At 44.8% G+C, this 17,973-nt stretch overlaps 1 protein-coding gene across 1 annotated transcript in view; it reads right to left on the bottom strand.

Annotated features, from left to right (window-relative positions):
- The window catches only part of lancl2 (LanC lantibiotic synthetase component C-like 2 (bacterial)), a 62,725-nt gene that overhangs the window by 39,982 nt on the left and 4,770 nt on the right, over positions 1–17,973 (bottom strand). The window contains exons 2-5 of the mRNA XM_072508800.1: positions 14,408–14,525; positions 8,055–8,262; positions 3,812–3,959; positions 1,967–2,113 (exon numbers count right to left, since the gene is read on the bottom strand). Of these exons, the coding sequence (XP_072364901.1) occupies positions 1,967–2,113; positions 3,812–3,959; positions 8,055–8,262; positions 14,408–14,525 (621 nt within the window). The remainder of the gene's footprint in view (positions 1–1,966; positions 2,114–3,811; positions 3,960–8,054; positions 8,263–14,407; positions 14,526–17,973) is intronic.

The raw sequence follows: 17,973 nt of genomic DNA on the forward strand, positions 1-17,973 counted from the left end.
TTTAACTGTTTTAACTGTTAAAATCCATGAGGGTGAAGCAGATGAAGGGGGGCTAAGACAGGAATTGGAAATGCAGCGACGGATCTTTTTAGATGGGGAACCGTAGCTATGGATTGGATAGTCCGATTATCATGGAATGATAAAAGGAGGGAATGACGAATGTGATATAAAATAGTTACTTTAGAGATATTAGTTAATGTAATGTAGAAATAAGCCACTTTGATTCTGGCAAGTAGAGACAAAGGATCTTAGACCACATGGAAAATAGCAGGAAGAGGTGTGTCTATGAGAGTGATGCTGAATTGATAGGGGCCGGAGAAAGGGATTGGAAGTGAGCCAATCAGAATAGATCAAACAAGTCAGGAGGGACATAGGATGACCTATGGGTGTCGAGTATGTGAAACTTGATGCCATTTGAATGTATCAGTACTGATCTTTGTCTGGGACATTCACTTAGTCCCGGAGCTGCAGAGAGCAACATGTTATCTGTATCACTGTGGACTAAGTTTAGCTTGCAAGCTGAATAAAATAACTAATGTTATACTTGCAAATCCATCTTGACTTTTATTGAGGCCAGACTGACGGATAAAGAAATTTGGGATTCAGCAGGAGTTTGTCTATTTTAGAAGGACAAATATGGATGCGGAATACAGGGTTAACGGTAGGGTTCTTGGCAATGTGGAGGAGCAGAGAGATCTAGGGGTTTATGTTCATACCTCTTTGAAAGTTGCCACTCAAGTAGAGCTGAGAAGAAGGCCTATGGTGTGCTAGCGTTCATTAACAATTTAAGAGCCATGAAGTGATGATGCAGCTGTACAAAACCTTGGTAAGGCCACATTTGGAGTACTGGGTACAGTTCTGGTCGCCTCATTTTAGGAAGGATGTGGAAGATTTGGAAAAGGTGCAAAGGAGATTTACCAGGATGTTGCCTGGAATGGAGAGTAGGTCTTACGAGGAAAAGTTGAGGGTGCTAGGCCTTTTCTCATTAGAACGGAGAAGGATGAGGGGCGACTTGATAGAGGTTTAGAAGATGATCAGGGGAATAGATAGAGTAGACAGTCAGAGACTTTTCCCCCGGGTTGAACAAACCATTACAAGGGGACATAAGTTTAAGGTGAATGGTGGAAGATATAGGGGGGGATGTAAGAGGTAGGTTCTTTACCCAGACAGTAGTGGGGGCATGGAATGCACTGCCTATGGAAGTAGTTGGATCGGAAACATTAGGGACCTTCAAGCAGCTATTGGATAGGTACATGGATCACGGTAGAATGATATAGTGTAGATTAATTTGTCCTTGAGGGCGGCACAATTGCTTCACGGCTCCGGGGACCCGGGTTCAATTCCGGCTTGGGTCGCTGTCTGAGCGGAGTCTGCACGTCCTCCCAGTGTGTGCGTGGGTTTCCTCCGGGTGCTCTGGTTTCCTCCCACGGTCCAAAGATGTGCAGGTTGGGTGGATTGGCCATGGTAGATTGCCCTTGGTGTCCAAAATTGCCCTTAGTGTTGGATGGGATTACTGGGTTATGGGGACAGGTTGGAGGTGTTGACCTTGGGTGGGGTGCTCTTTCCAGGAGCCGGTGCCTACTCGATGGGCCGAGTGGCTTCCTTCTGCACTGTAAATTCTATGATAATCTATGATTAATCTGGGACAAAGGTTCGGCACAACATCGTGGGCCGAAGGGCCTGTTCTGTGCTATATTTTTCTATGTTCTATTTGCTGCATCATGAAGATAGGGCTGCTTTGACTTTCCATGCATTCAGGCAGCTGGCCACAATGTTATGTACTTTTTTCAATTTCTCTCAACAATACCTCATTTGCACTCTCAATCAATTATTATTGTGCACTTGTCCATTGGATTATTGAATTCTATGAAGATAAATAAGGCATAAATGCTACAAGGTATTAGAGTTCATCCACTTAGGTTTTTGGGGGTAAATGAAGTCAATCCAAGGTTTTCTTGAAACCAACCTGCATTAGCATATAGTAGATTCCTGCTAAACCATGGGCTGCTCCAACATATTGTTTTTTGTGCCATTGGTAGAGAAGAGGACAGCGTTCAGCTTTGCGTTCTTCCTTGGAAAGATTTTTGCCAGATTGGATTATGGCATTAACCACCTGATGCCAAAAGTAGGTTGGGGGGGGTAAAGGGGAACGGAAGGTGGAAAATAGAAAAAGAACTTGTGGTTAAAAAGTCTAAACTAGTGCAAAAATGAGTATTGAACACTATTGTCATAATAAACCATTTGTAATGCACCCTATCAACTAAAACATTAATTTGAATTTAAAAAATAAAAAATACAAGCATCATATGCTTCAGTCATCTATTCCTATAAACCAATGGTTGCCAAACGCCTAGGAAACTGTAATTATATCGATCACAATGTTTATTACATACAAGAAACCACTTAATTTACATCAATGACTTAGATTCAGAAACTCATGGTATTTATGAACAATTTTCAGATAGCTTCAAACCAGAGGAGCAGTAAGAAATGAAGGAGATAGCAGCTCAGAAATTTCAGAATGAGTTAAACAAAATATGTAGAATGGGAGATGAAATTTAACGTAGACAGATGTAGTATATTTAAATTTTGAGACATAATCCATGAAGTGAGATAGAGACTTTGTAAACTTGATATTAAACATGTAGAAACAATGCAGGATAGCAATTAATAACTTCAATATAACCTTGAAGTTACACAGACAAAACAGGCTACAATGCTCTGATAAGGTCACACCTTGGGAGTACTGTATTCAATACCAGCTGCTAAGATTCAGAAATGGATATTTAAGTGCACAAAGAAGTCACAATAACAGATCAAAGGATCAATTTATGAAGAAAGGCTGAAGAGTCTAGAAAGGAGGAGAGGCTTGAAAGTAATCTTAATAAATTTTAAGTTAGTTAAGAAAATGGAAAAGAAAAATTTGGAAAACAGATACCACAAGACAATTATTATGAGCAAATGGTCTTTCTCGTGCACAAGTATCTTACAATAAATTAAGGACTGAAAAACATGCAAGGTTGAGATCATTGTCCTCATCAATGAATTATTTGCAGAGCACAGGAGTGAATCAGTACAAAAAAGGTTCATATTTAGGATCTTTTCTTTCACAAAAAGTGACTTTCTAGCAGCACATTAATACCAAGTGACAATGTTGTACTAACATTGAAGCATTGTCCCAGAAGTCCAGTATCAAACAGCTTTAATATAAACATGATGGCACTACTGCCCAACTACAAATGGGTGTCACATGCCTTCATTCTGGTCTGTCCGCAAGGAAGCAGAGCATCGGGTGTCGACAACAATTTTCTTCCATTAAAATGTATTTTAACAGGAAAGTAATTTACTGCAACACCTTTATAAGAATCCCAGGGAGTGGAATAGCTTTGTAGTTACTGTTACAAAAGAAAACACGATAGCCAACATCGCATTATTAAGATCTCACAAAGAGCAATTCAAGCAGTCACTGTAGTCTTGGAGGCATGCATGAGGAAACATGCTGGCCAGAATCCTGGAGGAACTCTGCTTCTCTTCAAATCGTGCTGCAAGATCTTCAGCATGCAACTTAACAAGCAAACAGGATTGCATCTCATCTAAAATATATGCCTTTCCAACAATGCAGCACTACCTTAGTCTATTACTTAAATATCAGCTTAAGTTTATGCTCAAGTGCCTAAGTGACGCTTGAACTCTGAACATTATGAACGGAGAAAAACTGAAATGTGTAAGAAATATAAACATGTGCAAAAACAAAGTTGCAGTTAATGAATTTAAAAATGAAACCCTTAAAACAAAAAAGTAGTTTTCTTACCTCCTGTATAACAGAAAAAGGAACAGTATCTTGCCCAATCTCTGTATTCACATATAGTAAAGCATATAAATATCCAGCTCGGCCATATAGTAGCTCATCTGGGATATCAGAATCCAAACAAACAACATTTCTCTGCAGTTGTAACAATCTAATAGTGCAAGGAAAATAATGATCAAGAAAGAGTAATCACATGCATTTGAATAAGTGCCTGAAGGGTTGTGATAAAATAAAATCAGCCTTGACAGAAAAATACCCTACACCAATGGTAATTTTACATAATTTAAGAGTACCCAGACTCTCAGCAGAATTCCTAAATCAGAACATCTTTGACTATCGAGGGATTTCAACGCAAGAATGGGCATGGGCCATGAGGTCAAATGGTCCACTCTCGTTAATTACGAGATCGTATCGTGAAGACTCTGAATGCACTAAGAGTTCCTTGAAGTAAAGTTTAATAGACCATCAGGCTGTGCGCCAATGACGGCTGGTTACAACTTTCCCAGAATATCCAGATGTTCTTCAACATAGGAAATGCTAGGGACATGAATGAAGGGACCAAAAATGCAACAGACCCAACAAAGCATACGGCTCCATCGAAAACAAAGGCAGGGGTAACCATCAGCAACTGTAATAAAGATTTGGATAAATGGGTGAAACACTACCTTGAGTTGTGCTCCAGGGAAAACACAGTGACCAAAGAAAATTGACACTATAGAAATCTTGCCCGTCATGGCAGAGCTGGATATCACGCCATAATGGAGGAGCTCAGTAAAGCTCTCGCTTGCGATGGGCAAAATTTTGGATACTAATGTTATATCGCCTGAACTCATCAAGCATGGGGAACTAGCATTCCTACATCATCTGCACAAACTTCTTAATCTTTACTGGAAGGAGGGGGCAGTGCCCCAATATGATGCAATGATTGTGACCTTGTACAAGAACAAAGGTAACAACAATGACTGAAACAACTATCGAGGTATCACCCTGCTGAACATCACTGGTAAAGTATTTCCCCATGATGTTACCCTCATCAAGCTCCAGGTCCTGGCTGAACACATCTACCTCAAATCCAAGTCTGTTTCAGAAATGAAAGATCTACAACATGAATGATTTTCTTAGTCCATCCAGCAACTGTAAGAGAAATGCCATGAACAAAGGAGACACTATATAATGCCTTCATCAAAGGCCTTTGGCCATATGAGCAGAGACGGTCTATTTAAGCTGCTGGAGGAAATTGGCTACTTGGCAAATATGCTCAATGTGATCTCCTATGACGACATGATGGGTAAGACAGTTATGGCAGGGCAACATCAGAACCCTTTGAGATCCACAGTGGAGTCAAACAGGGTTGTGTCCTGGTACGGGTTCTCTTCGGCATTTTCCTCTCTTTCCTGCTGTTATATGCCTTCAGGTCATCTACAGAGGGTGTCAACATACAGAACTGATGGAAAGCTATTCATCCTAGTTCACATGAGATCCAAGACAAAGGTGCACCGGGTCCTCAGCAGAGAATTACTCCATGATGATGATGCCACAGACACATGTTCAGTGGAAAATGAACAGACACTCGCACACCTGTGAAGAGTTTGGTTTGACCATCAACATCAGGAAGACAAATTTCATGGTCAAGGCTGGTGCAATACTGTCATCCATCTGGAGGTTGTTGATAGCTTCACATATCTAAGCTTCACAATCAACAGTAATCGGTCACTTGATGCTGAAATCAACACATGCATTGCAAAACTTCAGCTGTTATGTCCAAGCTCAGTGAGAGAGAGAATGTGGAATAGCAGCAAACCCGACTCAGAACACCAAACTGACTCGATCTAGCCTGCTTCCTCAGTGCACTCTTCAACAGTGGTGAGACTTGGACAACATATGCTAATTAAGAGTTTGTTAGTTCAGTGATCATCTATCTGGCAAAGGAAGAAAGAAGCTGGAGCCAGTCTGTCTTCAACACAGCTTTAATCACAGAACTCCATACAACAGAAGTTAGACTCCTTTTTCCTTCCACAGTTTCCTCCCACAGAGATGAAAACTGGTTCTTGTGCATGTTCTAACTTTCTCCCAAGTAATATCAGCTGCTCTTGGCATGCACTCAATTGTCACAGCTTTTGCAACATTAACGGTTTCCACTTGCTGTCTCAGATATATCCTCAGCATCTGCATCAGTATACACCATTACTAAGCTAACATTTGTGCTAGTTTGGCCACATTCAATTGATGGATGATGGCTGTATACCCAAAGGCCTTCTATATGGTGACATGCCCCCAACGTCCTGAGCATCTATACCTCTTCTCAGAGGTATTCAAGCGAGATACAAGATGGTTGACACTAACAATTAGGAGACAGTCGTGACAGTTGTCACTTTTTAAAAAATCTGTTCAACAGATGAGGGCATCGCTGGCTGGTTTGGGTGTGATAGAGAGAGGTTACAAGGAGGTAGCCACACCCAAGGTTCAGGACAAGAGTAGCTGGGTCACATTCAGGGGAAGGAAAGGGAACGAGCAGATAGTGCAGGGATCCCCAGTGGCCGTTCCCCTTCAAAACAAGTATACTGTTTTGGATGCTGTTGGGGGACGAGGGGGACGTACCAGGGGAAGGCCATAGCGGCCAGGTCTCTGGCACTAAGCCTGGCTCAGAAGGGAAGGGAGGAGAATAGAAATGCGATAGTGATAGGAGACTCAATGGTTAAGGGAACGGATAGGAGATTCTGTGGTTGCGAACGAGACTCTCGGAAGATATGTTGATTCCCGGGTGCCAGGGTTAGGGATGTCTCGGATCGGGTCTACAGGATTCTTAAGGGGGAGGGGAAGCAACCAGAAGTCGTGGTGCACATAGGCACTAACGACATAACTAAGAAAAGGGATGAGGGTCTAAAAAGTGATTTTAGGGAATTAGGTTGGAAACTAAAGAGCAGGATGAGCAGAATTGTAATCTCAGGATTGCTACCGGTGCCACGTGCAAGTGACGCAAGGAACAGAGAGCGAGTGCACCTGAACACGTGGCTACAGGGCTGATGCAGGAGGGAAGGCTTCAGATATGTAGATCATTGGGATACCTTCTGGGGAAGGTGGGACCTGTACGTGAAGGATGGGTTGCACCTAAACTGGAGGGGCACCAATATCCTGGGCTGGAGGGTTTAATCTAGTTTGGCAGGGGGATGGGAACCAGAGGTAGCCTTTGAACAGGCAGAATTAGTATGCAGCAGGGAGGATCCTGTGAGGAAGGATAGACAGTTGATAGGGCAAAGTTGCACTCAGTGTGATGGGTTAAAATGTGTCTGTTTCAATGCAAGGAGTGTCAGGAATAAGGGAGATGAACTTAGAGCCATGGATCAGTACTTGGAACTACGATGTTGTGGCCATTACAGAGACATGGATTTCACAGGGTCAGGAATGGTTGTTAGATGTTCCGGGGTTTAGCTGTTTTAAGAAGAATAGGGAGGGAGGTAAAAGAGGAGGGAGAATGGCACTGTTAATTAGGGAGTGCATCACATTAGTGAAGCAGGTGGGATTTTTACAACAATAATGGTTTCATGATCATCATTAGACTTTTAATTCCAGGTTTTTATTGAGTTCAAATCTCAACAATTCCGTGGTGGGATTTGAACCCTGGTACCTAGAACATTACCCAGGGTATCTGGATTGGTAGACCAACGACAAGACCACTAGGCCATTGGCTCCCTTCCAGAAGCTGACTGTTTAGAAGGGAAAAGCTCAGCTGGCAGAAGAGGTCCCAGAGAAAAGAGAGGTCAGCAAATTGTGCATCTTCTCAGTCCACTGTTTTCCTCTGCAGAAAACGTGGCAGAGACTTGAGTCACACCAGGCAATGTTTAATATAGAGTTGAGCACCACAACCCAAGCCATCATATCACAAGATGGAAGGCTGCCACCACCAATGTGGATTTAAAACTTCAATCAGGATTAGTTAAAAAGTACGACGTGTCATTTAAAAGAAAAAGTTCAAACTACTGTTCAGCCAACTTTAAAGTATCTTTAACAAAATAGAATATTCATGTTTACATCCTCCGTGATAAATACTGTTACTCAATAGTGCTAAACTATCTAGTGTGCCATTGTCTCCAAGTGCATTTTAAATCGCAACTGAAAATTACATTGAAGAATGAATTACATTAACCTACTGAAATGGCAAACTTTTTTAAATTTCAGATAACTGGACTACTATTTTTGAATTAAGTTAAATGGTGAACTTGCCAAAGATTAATATCTATATCCTTACTTTGTGACACACTCCTGTGATTCAATTTCATTCTTCAACTTGTGGTGTACAACAGCACCAACAGCCAAGGGTCCTGCATCACCACACAGAAATGTGACTCTTCGACCATTCAGATTACGTAGAGTTCTCTTCACGTAATACAAAGATCGCTGGAGATGTGCTATCTCCTGTGTTACACGGAAACACTGCAGGTAAAGAAGGGCAATCCCTAGACAAAAAAAAAGTGTTATCTTTGTTAAAAAAAAAAGTATGTTACCTTTTGTAGTCAATTCAAAATCTTCAATTTAAAAATAACACACTGATTTCCCAACTACTATGTGGAGATGCCAGTGCTGAACCTGATGAAGCAGCACTCTGAAAGCTTGTGATTTCAAATAAACTGACCTGATGTTGTGAGACTTCTTACTATATCAAATACGAAACCATGTAAAATGTCTCAAATAGACACATCAATCTATTGGCAATGTCTTTCAAAATTAGCAACAGACTTTTTAATCTCCAGGTCTGGAGCTAATATAGAAGAAACCTAATTATTTCATTTTTACACCCAGACAAAAGCTTATTTTAATTTTAATGAATGCAAGTAGGCCTATTGCTCTCTTCTAGGGTTTTCGGTTTCATTTCTATGCATCATATAAACATTTAAAATCTAGAATATCCAGCTAAATAGGCTCATTTGCCTTTGCTGTAACTGATAAATGTTCAGGGGTAGGAGGAGAGGGAAATGAACTAAGGTACTTGCAGATCAAAAACTTCCAACAAAGCGAAGCAAGGACGTATCCACGATCACCATAACAATCACTGCTAGAGGACCCACTGGATGTGGACATCCAAGGGATGGTGGTGACATGTATGGGTGACTACTAAGGGGGGCTAACACCCAACTGGATGAGACGAGTGAAAAGTGAGAGGACGACTTGGGGTTTGAAATAGGATGGGGACTCTGGAGTGAAGCACTGCACAGGGTCAACTCCACCTCCACATGTGCAAGGCTAAAACTAATGCAGCTAAAATTGATACACAGAGTCCACTTACCAGAATCCGAATGAGCAGGTTTTTCCGGAGGTGGAGGACAATGCGAACAGTGCCAAGGAGGCCTGGCCAACCACACTCACATGTTCTGGTCTTGGCCCAGACTTGCTGGGTTTGGGGCAGCCTTCTTTGAGGCAATGTCCAAGGTGGTGGTGATGAGGATGGAGCAATGCCCGAGAGTGGCAGTTTTTGGAGTCTCTGAACAGCCAGATCCATTCATGGGGAGAAGGGCCGATGCCCGTGTATTTGCCTCCCCAATCGCTCGCTCGCGAATCCTGCTCGGCTGGTGGTCAGCAGCACCACCCAAAGCTGCAGACTGGCTGTCCGGCCTAGCGGAATTTCTCCAAACGGAGAAAATTAAACTCACCATCCGAGGATCGAAGGACGGTTTCCATAAAATGTGGGAGTCATTCACTCGGTTGTTCCAAGACCTATTTTGTGGCCAACAGCCAATAAGCCAAAGAACAGGAGAGGGTAGTCATGACAAAGCAAGGAGGGGGTATGGAGCCATGGAATCCAACCATGCCCAGCAACAAACAAGATCGGCGGGAGAGGGCCCAGACTGGCTGTGGGGTGCCGGACTCGGGAATCCTCACCTCCTTCGAGGAGTGGGCCCTGGAGTTGACCGGGGTGGCCGAGGACAGGGCATTCACCCACGCGAAGGCCACAGATATGAAGAACCATCTCCACCCAGAGGACCTGTCAAACGTGAGGACTTGATGCCTTGCTGCCAGACCCATACCTTCCACTGACCACATGTCCATACTCCCACAGGTCCTCCAGCCAATGGCATCGGACCATCCCAGGCATTATCCTCTCCTGACCCAGAGGAGAACACCTCAGAGGAGAACTCCGAGGACGCAACTGCTATAGTCGCGGCACCTCTGTCATCCTCACCCTCCGCCAGCGCAGATACACACATCTCGGTGGGACATGTTGGTGGTCAGACTTCTGGGGCACAAACTGGTGAGCAACACATTGTTGATGACGTACAGCTGGTGGAGGCAGGATCCCCCCAGGCAAGACAGCAGTCGGAGGTCTGCTGGATCCCAGCGGGTCCCAGCCTGAAGCTGAGCCTCTGGAACAGGTTTACCCAGAACTGAGGGATACTTTAGGGAGCGGCCGGGACATTCAGAGGGAGATGTCAGCGTCACTCCAGCAGATCCATAGCAGCTAGGAGGAGCCCCAGAGACTGAGGACGCAGGAGATGGCACCAGCAATGAGTGGCACCGAGCCAACACTGCTAGGGTGGCAACTGCAGTGGAGAGTCAGGTGCATGCCATTGGCATCATTAGTGAAGGTGTCGCGCAGACAGTGATGGCCATGGCTGAGGGTCTCGGCAGTATATCTGCGTCGCTGGGTGTGATGTCACCCAGTACCGGGTCGATCTTGATGAGGTTCTGCTGGACATCGCCCATTCTCAGATGGGAATGGCCGATGGGCTATGGAGCTTGTCCCAGTCGCAGATGAACATTGCGAGGCACTGCAGAGCGTGGCCCGGTAACGGAGGGATGTGTCCCAGTCACTGAGGAGCACCGGCAAGGGCGTCGACACAATAGTCGGGGAGCCGCCAGGGCTGGCAGAGTCAGATGTTGGAGGGACAGCCAGGGCTCGCACCAGCTGCCCCTCCATCCCAAGCCGGCCCTCAGGGCTCCATGGGCACCAACCGGGAGGCGGGGGCGTGGAGTGTCAACCCAGGCCCGTCCCATGGGGCGACAATGGTGGCCACCAGCTCTCCCGAGTTCCACCCCTCTGACAAGGCCGCATCTCAGGTCAGCACACGGGACAGGGCAGATGTGCCATCGACAGATTGTGCCGGGGCCCTCCAGCCCCAGAGGGCGGCTGCCAGGGGCATCGAAGGCCATGGGACGGGATAAGCAGCTGATTGCCTCCACCTCAGACGTGCAAGCTGGGAAGACCTAAACGCAGTGATAGAGCTAGGAGGACCAAGCACATTGAGGATCACTCAGGGCACCGGGGGAGGGGGGGGCCAGGGTAGGTAGAGGTTGCACCATCGTGAGAGTGGAGTCATATATTGAACAATAAACACCTTTGTGCACAACCAGTAGGAAGTGTTCGGCACTTTCTTCTGCAAAGCATCACCGCGTGCAGGTGATGGGGGTGAGCAAGCACCCAGGAGACAGGCAGGGATTAGACTATGGCATAGATCGAGGAGAACCAGCACCCAGCTTTCTGCGGGTTATCACACCCCCCCTGCCCTTGACAGTGACCTGTTGACAGTGCCGACACAGTCCCAGCACCCTGGAGTGATGTGACATACCCTGGGAGGGTGGGTGGGCAAGGATGAGAAGATGGACTAGGCCACGTCCTAGGTGAATTGGGCCAGTACGGGGGCATCCCTGGCCACCCAGGCTTGCCGGACCCTCAACGCAGCCGCCTGTCCTACTGCCTCTGGCTGGGCCTCAGGTTGGGCCCCGGCCTCGTCCTCCAGCACCTCCTCCTCATCCCCATCCCGCTCGGATGTGGCCACATGTTCCTCGTCACCAACCTCCAGGACGTCATTCCGCTGCTGTGCGAGGTTGTGGAGGATACAGCAGACCACAACAAAGCGGGCAACCCTCCGGGCAGTGTACTGAAGGGCACCTCCGGAAGAGTCCGATGCACTACTCAATGATAGCACGGGTGGCCGCATGGGCCTCGTTGTACCGGGTCTCCGCTTCGGTCTCCGGCCTCCGTACTGGCGTGATGAGCCAGGGGCTCAGCGGGTACCCCTTATCCCCCAAGGGCCAGCCGCCTATCCTGGGGTGCTCCTCAAAGAGGGCAGGGATGACCGACTGCTCCAAGATGTAGCAGTTACAGACGCTCCCCAGGATGCATGCACACACGTGCATTATCTTCATGTTGAGGGAGTGGTACTGCTTTCGGTTGATATAGGGCACCCCCAAAAGGCCCAGTGAGCGCAAGGCAACATCCGTGGCATCTATGACCCCCTGGACCTGGGACATCCCGGCAATGGCAGAGAAGCCTGCTGCCCGGGCATCTTGCTGGGCTTGGTCCATGTCAAACACAATATAGTCTTCCACCCGAGCATATAGTGCATGTGTGATGTGTCGGATGCACCCGTGGGTTGTGGCCTGCGAGATGCCAGACGGGTCCCTACTCAAGCCCTGGAATGATCCCTATTTGTAAATGTTCAGGGCTGCAGTGACCCTGGCTGCACTGGGACCGGGTGTCCTCCTCCTTCACGTGGTGCCAAGTCCATGAGGATATGGCACAGGTGCCGCACCATCTCCTTGTTGAGGTCGTCATTTGTTCAAAAGACCAGCGGCACCTGTACACCTGGGGCCATCGGTATGCAGGTACAGCATGCAATTAAAAAGGCAAATGGAATGTTTGCGTTTATTGCAAAAGGACTGGAACATAAAAGTAGAGAAGTGTTGTTGCAGTTGTATAGTGTGTTGGTGAGACCACATCTGGGGTAGTGTATCCAGTTTTGGTCTCCTTATTTGAGGAAGGATGTGATGGCATTGGAGTTAGTTCAGAGATCACCAGAATTGATTCCAGGGATGAAAGGGTTGAAGTACGAGGAGAAATTAAACAGTTTGGGCTTATACTCGCTGGAGTTTAGAAGGATGAGAGAGGATCTGATCGATACTGAACGGGACTGATAAGTAAACATAGACCAAATGTTCCCCCTTGTAGGGCAATCTAGAACGAGAGGCCACAGATATAGGTTGAGAGGAGGTAGAGATGAGGAGGAACTACTTCTCGCAGAGATCAACTATGATCTGATTGAATTTCGGAGCAGGCTTGAAGGCTGAATTGCCTACTTCTGCTCCTCGCTTCCTTATATACATTTGTAATATTATGGAAATAAAGAATTTACAGAGATAACTAATATAGGAAGTGTAGTAAATTATGAGTCAAGTAGGACATTGAAAAATGAAATATCCCCCAAGGCAGACAATGTTACATGATTTAAGAGATGACCCAAGGTTTGGCAATAATTCACCAAGGATGAAGGAATTTTTTTTTTTAATTCATTTTTGGGTGTGGACGTCACTGCTTAGGCCAGCATTTATTGCCCTAGCTCTCCTTCAGAAGGTGGTGTTGAGTTGCCTTCTTGAAGTGCTGCAGTCCTTGAGGACTAAACATGCTGAACCAAACTTCAATGTTTGCCTTCATGTGAGCCTGTTGACTGCAGTGGTTACTCAAGAGAGATGGTCTGTAATGTAGAAAGTTTTCAAGGCAGAGATTTTACAGGCCTATTACCGTAAAGAGGAAAGTTACAATTTCTTGGATGGCAGAGATTTAAATAAATCAGATTTACAGAAAAGGTTTGTGACAAAAGTCCAGACTGAGTGTAGAGAGAATTGAAAAAGGAAACAAGGATGGCAAAGAGCTTATATGAGGAAAAGATAACTGGTAATATAAGGGGAATTTAAAAATCTTTTATGAATAGATAAAAAGTGGAAACAGTTAAAATGATGACGGGGCCAATTGGAGATGCTATAACCTCAGTGGAGGTCACGGGATAGGAACCATCAGGTTTCACATGCCCTCCAGAGAAGACGAACATCCCTGGTAATGGGGGCGGGGCTTCCCCTCAACAGGAGTAGCCCCTCTAGTAGAAAAACCCTGACCCAAGTGCAGGTCAGGGAAGGAGACCCTCTGGGGAGTGGTGGTGGTGTTTGACTGTAACTAGTAATAAACCTCTTTGTGCTTTTCTAAATTACCGTTTATGCGCGACTGATTACCTTGGATCTAATAGTGGCGACAAGCATTATGTCAATGGTTAGCATGTGGGCTCCGTGATACACCACGCAAAGAAAACTACTAGCTGAGGCTCATTTAGATCTTCAGAGTCGTGGAAATTGCAATATTCAGGGGAAACGCCGAATAAGGAGTCCAGGAACCCCACGGGATGGTAGTGCCCAGTTAGGGTACTAAAACAGGCCCTGCACAACGCCCATTATTGTTTTGCACTCAAAATTAACAAGCACACCTGGTCCTGATGGGATGCATCTTCAATTCTTGAGGAAAACTGGGAAGAAGACACAGCTGGGACCACAATGTTTCAATACCCCATGAATATGGGAGTGGTACCATAGCACTAAGGTTGCAATTGTTACAACCCTTTTTTTTTAGAAATGGGAGACGGATGAAACTGGTAACTTCAGGCCAGTCCGATTAACATTAATGGTTAGAAACTACCAGAGACAATTGTGAATGGCAAAATTGATTCTTGGTCACAGAAGCAAGGATTAGCAATCCTAATATTTCCCATGTGCAGTAAGTTTGTGAATTTATTTGAACCCATAAAACATAAAGTTACTATAAAGATAATGCAATGTTCTTACCCGTCCAACCTGTATAAGCACAACAGTCATGAGGATCTGCAGTCTTCAGACCCTCTTCCATCTGTATTAGGAGGTCCTTGATTTTATGTTTAATCCGCTTTATGAATGACGGATTGATCTGCAAAGAAATTTTTATCTTGAATTTTCATGCATTTCTTTAATATTACAATTGCAGTTGATTTAATACAATGGCAACTTTTAATATTTTTAAAATTCATTTATGATACGTGGGCGTCACTGGTTAGGCCAGCATTTATTGCCCATCCGTAGTTGCCCTTCAGAATGTGGTGGTGAGTTGCCTTCTTGAGCCACTGCAGTCCTTGGGGTGTAGGTATGCCCACTGTGCTGTTAGGGAGGGGGTTCCAAGACTATGCCCCAGCAACAGTGAAAGAACAGCAATATATTTCCAAGTCAAGGTGGTGAGTTACTTGGAGGAGACCTCCAGGTGGTGGGGTTCCCAGGTATCTGCCGCTCTTGTCCTTCGAGATGATAGTGGTCGTAAATTGTAAATTTCCCTTCCACATTCCAAAGAAAAAAGGTAACCAGTACAATGGATATATATACCCAATGTAAAGATATGTCAAAATGGTGGACTGGGCACAAACACTAGGTTGCAAAGAAAATAATAAATAGATTGAAGGCGGCAATTTAAAATTGTACACAAGATTACTCATCTGGAACACTGCAATATTTGGTCCCCCACTTCAAGATAAGATATTATTGGAAAAGGTTCTGCAGTAGGCCAAAAGTCTCAGGTTAAGTGCAGTAATCACACTTGGCTGTGCAACAGATGGTTGTGGGTTCAATCCCCAATTGAGAGATTAGATTACGTAAGAAATAGGGGTAGACCACACAGCCCATCATACTTGGAGTCTCCACTTGATCAAGCCTCTTCACTCAGGAACCCGAGGAATGTAAAACTCAAGGTCCAAGGAAAGGTCCATTTAATTACTCCGGTTCCACCGCACAATAGGGCAACAAGTTCCACAAATTCACCACCCTCTGCGAGAACTAGTTCCTCCTCATCTCAGTTCTAAATCTACCGCCTCTCAACCTATATCTGTGGTCTCTCGTTCTAGATTGCCCTACAAGGGGGAACATTTGGTCTATGTTTACTTTATCAATCCCGTTTAGTATCGGTCAGATCCTCTCATCCTTCTAAACTCCAGCGAGTACAAGCCAAAACTGTTTGAAATCTCCTCATATGTCAACCCTTTCATCCCTGGAATCAATCTGGTGATCTCCTCTGAACTACCTCCAATGCCATCACATCCTTCCTCAAATAAGGAGACCAAAACTGGATACACTATTCCAGATGTGGTCTCACCAACACACTAAACAATTGCAACCACACTTCTCTACTTTTATATTCCAGCTCTTTTGCAATAAACGCAAACATTCATTTGCCTTTTTAATTGCATGCTGTACCTGCATATGACTTTCTGCGATTCGTGAACAAAGACACCCAAATCCCGCTGCCCAGACATATTTCGAATCTGCTTTCCATTCAGATAATAATTTGCCTTGCTATTTTATGGCCAAAATAAATGACATCACACTTATCGACATTAAACTCCATCCGTCATATTTTACCCCGATCTCCTAGCTTATCTATATCTGTGTGTAAAATCTTTATGTTCTCTTCACTGCCTGCTTTCCCACCTATTTTAGTATCATCTGCAAATTCTGTTACGTTACACTCTGTCCCTGCTTGCAGATCATTTATATAGATTGTAAATAGTTGGACCCACCTCACTAGTTATAATTCGCCAGCGAAAAAGGACCCATTTATCCCAACACTCTGCTTTCTGTCAGTCAGCCAATCCTCAACCCAGTCTAATACCATACCCCCAATTCCCTGCGATCGCACCTCCTGGATGAAAGAGCAAATTTCTTGAAAGACATTTCTAGCATATAGCTGTTTATTTGTAGATAATTTAAAGATGATAACACATCTTTTCAGTTATGTTCTATGATTCATCAGAGTTAGAAATTAAAAGTGGCAAGTCAAATCAGGTTAAAAAGCAGTGATGTATATAAAACTGGTTGAAATTGCAACTGCTTTCAGTGCAGTTTTTGATCATCTTTATTCCAACAAATCATCATACACAAGTTATTTATTTGAGCCAAGGAGGATTCGTGAAAGTCAGATTTAATATACTATCTGGGGCTTTAGTGAATGTTTCCATTTTTTCCTCCTTCAGGAGAATTATGATGAGGACAGACAGGCAGCTGAGCAGAAGAAAATGGGCAAGGAATTTTTATTTTGCTACCACTCATTACTACAATCTCCACAAAGTTTTTTTGCTAGCCTCAGGAAGTATCTAGTACTGCCTAGTCAAAATTTCTAACTAGCCACAATTGTGGTTGTGCAGCACCATTTTAACCATAAGGGCTAATGTTAGTAGAAATTGCCATACCTACTTCACACAAACCAGGAAAATGTATTGCACATGTCTAAATTTACATCTATCATTAATCAGTAACCAAGGAAGTAAAGCAGTCAATGACAAAAAACTTAAGCACACTCTGCTTTTTATCTCAAATTAAAAAACAGAAAATGCTGGAAATACTCAGGGCAGGCAACATCTGTGGCGAGAGAATTAGAGTTACTGTTTCAGGTTTACGACCTTTCATCTGAACTGCTTTTGTCTCATCAGTATAACAACACCAAGAATTAAAATGCACAGTATATACAGTGTGAATGGTGGACGAGCCCGGGAAGGAACTTGCAGGAGCCGGATAATGGAGAACAGGCAGCGGTAAGGGTCCAGCCTGCCCAGAAGACTAGGGAGGCCCTCATCCTCAACCGCATCTCATAGGATGGGGCTTTGTCCATCAGCTCACCCCCTCATCCATCCCTACCCCCCCGCCCCAACTACCCTGTTCCATCCTCCCAGCATCTGTGTAACATCATCCCAGGGTGATAAGCCTGTGCTGGCACTGTAAGCGAGTCAATATACAAGGCAGAGGAGAGTGAATAGTAATTCGCTGTGTGGCAAGTGCTGATGCTCCTCAGTTTATGCCAAAGCCGGAGGGGAGGGGGCGGCGTGACAGCTTCCGGAGGCCAGTATGGCAAACTGTGCCGGAAGTGGCTGTGAGGTCAAGGAACACAGCACGGTCTACAAGTTTTTCTGAAAGCCGTATTCGATGTAGGTGGTAAGGGCCAGTACCTGCTCCCCTGTGCTGTGGTCCTTACAGAAACCTGCTTGGTCAATGCCAAGAACCTCTTCTACGTTTGGGGATACAAGCTGAAGGATGAGGCGTTCAAGGATTTTGGATGGGACCGACAGGAGAGAGATTGGTTTGTAGCTAGCTGCTTTAAGGGGCCTTTTCTTGGTTTCCCAAATATTCACAAGATAATTAGGAATCTTGTTCATGAATTCTGAAGTTTCACCATTGTAGTTTACAGTTGGTCCCTAAATAATTCCAAGGTCTTGCCCAAATTAATGCAAGTGATAGTAATGAAAACAATAAAGATACCAGAGAATGACAAATCCCCAGGACTAGATTTCCATCGTAGACTTTGAAGCAAGTGGGTGAGAACATTGTAGATGCCCTAAATG

This window comes from Scyliorhinus torazame, chromosome 6, assembly GCF_047496885.1.
Source record: "Scyliorhinus torazame isolate Kashiwa2021f chromosome 6, sScyTor2.1, whole genome shotgun sequence".
Classification (NCBI taxonomy): Eukaryota; Metazoa; Chordata; class Chondrichthyes; order Carcharhiniformes; family Scyliorhinidae; genus Scyliorhinus; species Scyliorhinus torazame.